The sequence below is a fragment of the Neodiprion virginianus genome, chromosome 6 (genome assembly GCF_021901495.1).
Source record: "Neodiprion virginianus isolate iyNeoVirg1 chromosome 6, iyNeoVirg1.1, whole genome shotgun sequence".
In the NCBI taxonomy this organism is placed as follows: domain Eukaryota; kingdom Metazoa; phylum Arthropoda; class Insecta; order Hymenoptera; family Diprionidae; genus Neodiprion; species Neodiprion virginianus.
This window is the reverse complement of record NC_060882.1, coordinates 8,723,853-8,732,017: the sequence shown is the minus strand read 5'-3', so window position 1 is coordinate 8,732,017 and position 8,165 is coordinate 8,723,853. Positions and strand designations below refer to the sequence as shown.

Below are 8,165 nucleotides of genomic sequence, written 5' to 3'. Positions count from 1 at the left end.
TGAAGGGAGCAACTTGCGTTCGTCACAACATCTCGTAGTTTATATCAACGTTTCTGACTAATGAAAGTTGGGCTAATTAAATTAGTTGAAAAGTTTTCGTACCGCTAGCTATACCCTTCAATGTTTACATTCTTTCATCTTGTTGCGACTTTTTGGAATCTGTTTATTGAAATTTTCGCATTTACCTCATAGACGGTAAAGACCGTTTCGTATCGTGTGCTCACAATGAGAATACGAAGTTGAAAACTGAGTTCACGACCTAGAATGAACTGGAACTGAAATTCTATCAAAGAAACTTCTTTATTTGGCAATAATTAGCTATATAATGATCTATATTCGTCGGTCGCTGCACGGAGAAAAAACCTCACCATATTCGGCTGATGTTCTCCACTTCTAACCAACAACCTTTCACACGAATAGAAGCACCGTTATTTCAATTCGAGCATCGACCATCGAATCAATTGACCCGGCAGAAATATACGATTCAACGTATACCTCGAGTCTCTCTAATAAATACTGCAGTTTGGACAGTGTGCATTAGCATGCCAAAAGTCATCTCTCATTTGCGCACCGACTTAACCCTGAAGAAGAATATCGTATGTGCAAAAATTGTCAATCCAAATTCAACCCGGTCGTAGCGATTTTTTAAATGCACAAAATTCCGCGAATTTTCAAATTTTTTAAATCTTCAAACATTGGCGGCCGGCTTTTTTGGTTTCGTGAAAATTCCGATGTTCCGGGCAATTCGGCCGGACGTACGTATGTACCTCGTAGTCGATGTTGGTACAAGAGTCGGCAGCACGAACACACGATTGTTCGGAAAGAAAAGAATGCGTACGATGTCTCGTACCGTGTTCGTTGACTGCTCATCGCTGACTCACCGCGGTTGAGCGACCTGCGTTCGTATCCTGAGCGAACGCGGAATAAACGTGAACACGGACTGCCTGCGAGCCCGACCGCGACGTAAAATAATTATTGCTAATGCGCCGCATTCAACCGGTTTATGCATTTTTTATACTATCGTATTAATTTTTCAGCTCAAAAGTTATCGTACGTCCGACTGCTTGAGCTCGAGCCGAGTCGCCGTTGTTACGTAAGCAAATGCAACGAACGATCGGGTAATAAACGCAGGATACTTTTTATGCACTAATGATTTTCGACTTGGTTTTTAACTGCAATAATAACTGTATTCATAATTTAATTGATATAGGAGATTTAAACTCCTGATTCTTGGCTAATTGGACTTTATTTAAAAAAGTTTTTCTACAAACGTGAAACAAAATCTATTTTCGAAAGGTTCAACGCTCTTGACAATTGCTTTATGCTGTTTAGAATTCTTGTAATACGGAGTTTATACACGTATTTATATGCGTGTATGTGCTAGTTTTTGAGAGTAACCTGAAATGTTTAATTATGTAACGCTGTTTGATTTTAAACGAATCAGATATTGATCTGAAGAAAGTCAAATTTCTAATTCATTGTTCTGTCTTATTTGTTCTATTATTATCTTCAAACTTTGTATAGTGTGGGTACAAAAAGTTGGGTGCTTCAACTTTCTCACAATTTTTATTTTATTTTATTTTTTTTCAAAATTAATTTCGTGTGCAAGAATCACGTCAATTTTAACTTTCCAAAATATAATATGGAGCCCGCTTAACAGTCTGGAAAGTAACTGAAATTGATCGATTATCGATCAGTTTCATTTCATTGGTGCAATAAATGCAAATAAATTCGTTTCCCACTCGAAGACGTTGCGGAATTACCAGCTTGAATGGAGAAAAAAAGTTAAATGAATCGAAACCGAACGATTGGTACGCGTAAGTGATAAACAAGTTCGATAATGTGATTTACACCAGCCGTGACCGGACAATCTTATCAACGTTTATACAGACCGCCATATCAAATGTTTCAAGTGAAAACGATCGGTGGTCAATATTATTCACCAGCTAAGTTTCCTGTTTTGTCATTGCTCGGCTTCCCTGTCTATATATATATAGAAGGGCACCGTTTATTCGTGTGTGAGATACAAAGGTCACCAACCCTCAGACTTCGAAGGGTAGGTAGCGAGATCCAGACTAAGGCTTGTGTGTACAACTTGGTATACAATTGTTCTCTTCGTCGTTCGTACAAGGGCGGCGTGCACGTCTTGGGTCCCACGGTACAGCTGACGGAGGAAAAAAACCGTTGAAAATTCATCCACGGTATGGCTGCGGTAAATCGGAGCAGGGGCTCCGATTCTTGGAGACAAACAAAAATTCGACCCCAAGGAACGAACATTTCGTTTCCGCGATCTTGTGTCTGTGATACGGGGAAAGAGGAAATTAACAGAAACAATGATGCACTTGGAGTATTTTGTTTCGTACTTATAACAGTATTCGAACGAATGTTCCAAGTATTTTATGAAATTTAATGTTTTACCTCATTTTGTACAAGACACAAAGACGAGGGAAAAATTGAAGAAAAGTAAAAGATTACGCATCGTATTGACGCGTGAGTATGTGGCGAGAACGTAAACGATGTTAATTGGTGGGTAATTGGAAGGGGGCCGATTCGTTCTCTCGCAATCGAAGAATTTAAATCGATATCTGTACTCGATTAACCGCGGCGTCACGTTAAATGTGACGACAAATGGTTTTTCCTACGTGTATAGGTGATGGAATGGAAATAGTTTTTACCCCGGTTCGGAAACGTGACTCCTTAGATTTAATCGAATCAATCAATTCGAAACGCGATGCGTTATCCATTTTCCATTTAACTCTGTTGGTGAGTGTGTGTGTGTGTGTGTGTGTGTGTGTGTGTGTGTGTGTGTGTGTGTGTGTATGCGTTCCAAATTCCATCTCATTCGCGACTCTTATTCATCGATTACATCACTGCGGGGTAAAATCCATTCCGCGGAAACACTGATTTCATTAAATTAATTCGTGGGGTTGGATAAAGTGGAAAAATCTAGGAATCGAACTGAGAAATGCAGAGAAATAAATTGCGCTACGGAACTTGGAAACGATAATGAACGTAGTTGGTAAACTATTTTTAAGTGTGAAAACACTGCTCGATAAATCGTGATTATTTATCATATATGAATTCTGAGAATCATCTTTTAATGAGGATGTCGCGTCGGTCTGCGAATTAGTTATCAACGAATGTTATTTGACAAGTATATATTTTCTTAACTTTAGCCTACTTTAGAGCTGAATTGAATCCAAAACATTCGGCTGATGTCAAATAATTATTTCCGCGTCACAATTTGGGAAAATAATGATTCGTTTTCACCTTTTTCTACTTTGGATTCCCGCGACGCCGAGGCAGACAAGTCTGCATGTAAATATACCGCAGAGTCGGATGGATATGAGATATAATTTACAAAACCGTGATGTCTTTGACCAGTGATTTTTCCACTTATTTATAAAATGTAACTGGGAAAAGATGTTATCGGGGTGAACAATCTTCTGCGCACTTCGCTACATTTTCGAGCGCCCATCGTATCGTTTTGGATTAAAAACAACACGTGTCTGATTCATCTTATTTTTTAGCGGTTCTTGACGATGGCAAGAATTCCGCTACAGTTGGTACGGATCCCCTCTCAGAAGCGGAAAGAAATTGATCAAAAAATACTTGGCTGTTCCAATGGGAAGAAAAGAGCGTTCAAATTCTCGGCGAGTTCATCGCTCGAAGATGCTGAGTGAATCCGTCGTCCATAGATTGTAGTTCTTCTCGCCTAGGCAGGAGTTGGGAACGTTTGTTAACCTGAATTTGGAAAACGCTTGGATTCTTACAATTAGTCGCTATCGCATCCAACGTTGTGGAAATGAATATAATTTACAGGAACAACATCGAGAGCTGCATTCGCGTACGTTGCTGCAACTCAAGTGCAGCGGGGATAAGTTTTATTTTTATCCAATTCTCGGCTCGACTTCGTTACGATAACCGTGAGTACATGGTCCGTTCTGCGGGATAGTCGTTAATAAAAGACTAACCGCGGGCTCTAATAATAAGATTAAATCAGGGAAACCGAGTAGGCTGGAGGCTTGTCCGCAAGACGTTGGGCACAACGTGATTCTCACGTAGGTGTGCATACCCAGCAACGGGCCTCTCATGCCTCTCAGACAGGGGAATTCTAAGGTAGGGTCGTTCAAGGCCGTTCGAGCCTCTTCCAGAGGTGGACAATCGCAGCTTTAACGACCATCTTTGTGCCCGTTCATCGACGAGATTTTCTATAATCAATTGTTGGATTTTTTTCAGTGAAGAAATTTAGTCTAAAGCATAACTGCACGCTTACGACTTCGATCAGAGTGTTTACCTGTCGTTGTTATTTCTCGGTCGAGGATTCTTTGAACACAGTAACGGGAGACGGGAGAGCCGATTGTGTGAAAGTCGATGTCTGGGATAACGGTAGTAGCGAAACGTTGAAAACGAAATTAAAATCCAACTCTGATGTGCACGATGTATAAACTTGCAATTACGGAAATTAAATGTTTCTCGGAGGGATTACAAGTATTCTTAGTTACCCATCCGCGTACTCGGTTTTGTTTTTATTTCTTGCGTCTACACAGCGAATGAGGGCACACAACATGTCGTTTCTCAAGTGGTATATGATATACATATATATATATATGGTGACTGATAACTGTTTGCCACACAGCTGGCGAACAGAAGTTACGCTTTTCGATGCTTTTACTTCGGTCACGTTGTGTTTTCGTATAAGCGTGTAAAACGTATACTCGACGAATCAAGTTTTCGTTATGAAAATCTGCACTGCGGTATCGCTTTAAATTAAATCTTCTCGTTTTTTTTTTTTTTTTGTTTCTCTTCCAAGAGTAATGTTGGGAGTATATTAAATGTACAGGATAGAGGAAACTTCGGTTAGGGGAAGGTTATTCTACACATTATGCAACGAAACTGAAAGATTGAAATATTCTTTTCATTTGGTATTTATTTTTCATTACTTGGCATTGTTATATATATGATAATAACACGGGATGAACATGGAGACCTATACAAATCGATTTACTATACGTATATAATTGATCCTTATACTATTTTCTTAAAAACTACGGCCATCATCCGTTTATCAAAAACCTATGATGTAATTCCAAACATTTACTATTTACACTGTATAAAGTCGACTGAAATCGTAAGTATAAATTTGAAAATGAATACGAGGTATAAGGATAAAAATGCACGAGAATAATGAACAGATCAATGAATGTTCTTATTAAAAGTACAATGGTCGGTAAATGTTCTGACGCGCGGTACAAATTAATTTTTAACGAATTATAAAATGTTGAATATTTGTCATCTCAACTGCTTTGTCCGCTACTGTATTGTTGAATTTAATTGAAAAAAGAAATTAAAACAAAAAAGAAAAAAGAAAATGTCGACGTGCAACGATATCACAGACAATCTTAGCGATAATTACATTGATGATAAAAATTAATTAACAATGTTTCTTTCTTACGATGTAACACAAGACAAAATGAAAACTACTACGTTCGTCAATGGTTTCACACGATACAAACAGTACGAATGAGGAGAGCTGTAGAGGGTATCGCAAAAATCTAGAACATCAAAGTGACTTTTTGCCTCCCCCGTTTCCACCTTATCCTCCACCTCTCCTCTTATCTTCGGCACGCTCTTTCCGCCGTCGGGCGTTGCTAAGCTAGAGCTAACGGTGCGGCTTTTCATTATTATCATCATTACTATTATTGTTATTGCGTTGCCGTTGCCGTTGCGGAAAGAAAGCGACGGGCGCGGACATAGTCTGTTACATTTTCGAACGAAGAATAAAATACACGACCTCCGTCTCCTTTTCATCCATAATATGATCTATAAATTACATACACACGCACACACGACATACTACAGCGACGATATGCGTAAATGCAGGCTTGCCGACTGACGGGTGCACAATTCTGCTCCCTGCCGCTTGGATAGGAGGAGAGAGAGTCGCTGCTGGAGCAGATCGATGCAGTCGCACCAACCAAACATGGCCCCGCTTGGAGTTTTGTCTCGCCTTCTGGCGGATGATCCGGGCTGAGGATGTCGTCTCGCGAATCTTCTCTCTCCGTTATTACACGTCGTCGTCGCCAGTGATCGTGACCGCTCACCCTCGTGGTAGATCAATCCTTGCGCAGGACAACTCCGATCATCGGCGATCCGTTCCGTTCGGACATTCCGATGCAGACGCTGTCAGCGACGATCGTAGAAAAACACCGCGCAGAGTCGAGGACGTCGACGTCGACGTCGATGTGGAAAATATTGGCTTGTAAATATTCGTCTATTCACGACTGTTTCAGACGAAGGGAATCGTTCGAGGTGGCTTTCGGCCCTGAACCCAGCCACTCCGACTTATATCTCCTCCTCTTCGACTATCGGCAAACTGCTCTGGTGCATCAGCGGACTGTTGCGGGCGGTGAAGGCGAGGATCCAGTAGTCCAGCTCCTTCTTACACTCGACGAGGAAGGTCAGGGCTACCGGGGAGTCGAAACCCTTTTGCCGAACGAGAAATCCCTCGTCGCCGAAACGCTCGATCGTCGTGTTACGGAGGTTCAGGACACCCAACGGACGGCAGACCTTCTTCTGGGGATAGATCACCGCGAAGTGTTCGACGCTGGTTCGGTACACCTTGACTTGGACGCCCTGCCGGTGTCCGTTCGGACCCACGAGGGTCATGTACCCGCTCATGTTCTCCGTGTTCCAGCACGAGTCGACGTTCGAATCGGCCAGGCTGGTCTTGCTGGTGAACTGCAGGAAGTTGGTGTGCATCGCTACGTCGGCCGGCATTGTTATTTTCAAAATCACACTCGGACACAACAACACAGAACTTCTTCGATTCTCTTCTCGTCGAGTATCTTACGTCGTTGGCTTGTTATTTTTCTTCGAAAGAATCGCGGAGACGTGCGAGTAATGCGGATCAGATATGTATTCCTCACTCGAGTTTGTGCTCTCTTTCTCTTTCTCTCCGAAAGCTCGGTCAGATACTTGTTGCTTCGCGCTTTGCTCGCTGCTTGCAACCGTACTGGTTCGAAAACTTTCACCCGCCGGATTTATACTCCGGCTAGGCTCGCGTCTTTCGACGGTGGGGGAAATCCCGGAGTCGATGTGTCTGCCACGGAGGAGGCCAAGCGCCACCGTACAGCGAATCGTCGACGACCCTGTTACGTAGAGTCCGATTTGTGGATGTGCGTACGCGGTACGTCCACACAAGCGTACTACGTATCCGCGGGCCTATTTTTCAGTTATTCGTCACGGGAATAATCCACGGATTATAGCGCGTCGATTCGTTGGAAAAACAAATTTCGTCCGATCGAAGGGGAAATTGATTTTTCATCATCGTTACCGATACAATTGTTCGACGATTTTGTTTCTACGCTTTTCGACTGACCTCAAGGAGGACAATATTGCAAAGATTTTATACTCTCTCGTTATTCAAGGATAAACAATACAGTTGTAGAATCAAGGCGTACGAAATACCCTCAGAATCTACTTGGTCACTTGCTAGGTTCGGAAGGATTAGAAGCGGCGATCGGATGTCGAGATAAAAGTTGAGTCGATACGCTACGGAAGCGTCGCAATATTGATTTTTCTAAAACGAGAAAAGCCAACTAGTTGATTTGCTAACAATGAGTATTGAGAGGTTGAAATAAATGTATTGTACGACCAAAATACAAAAACGACAAATTTTCCGTATTATATACTTTTTCCGGTGATTCGCAGTTCTTTCGCAGTATGCTTCTGTGGATTAGAATTTCGGATGTTCGGAAAATCCGCCATTAGCACACCTCTACATGTTGACCCTCGACCAATTTATTTGAAAGCCAGCACGTAACGGCCGCGATTTAAGAGGTGCGATCGGATGCTATTCATGGAAATTGGGGTGTGCTTGGCTCGGATTCAATTTCGCGTCCCTCCTAATTACTTTTTAGAAACCAGAGGCTAGATGCTGGAGCAAAGCGTCAAAGAATTGTCGAGTTAACGTAGGTATAGGTAAGTATAGGCGTTGAAGGACACGCGACTCTTGGCATATACGCATCAGCATGATAATCTGGGTTTATTTTCCGCCGTGACCGCGTAGGCACGATTTTCGTGCTTTCCCGAATTTAAAATGCGGACACGTTTCCGGAAATAAAGTTGCGTATTGCGTCGCGTGTGTTTGCAATGAGGATATC

At 42.0% G+C, this 8,165-nt stretch overlaps 1 protein-coding gene across 1 annotated transcript; it reads right to left on the bottom strand.

Moving 5' to 3' along the window:
* Positions 1 to 4,912: 4,912 nt before the first annotated feature.
* LOC124306941 (uncharacterized) lies at positions 4,913 to 7,032 on the bottom strand. The gene has a single exon (XM_046768127.1). It carries the CDS (start codon positions 6,778 to 6,780, stop codon positions 6,346 to 6,348), a length of 435 nt encoding a protein of 144 aa, XP_046624083.1. The 5' UTR covers positions 6,781 to 7,032; the 3' UTR covers positions 4,913 to 6,345.
* Positions 7,033 to 8,165: the final 1,133 nt, after the last annotated feature.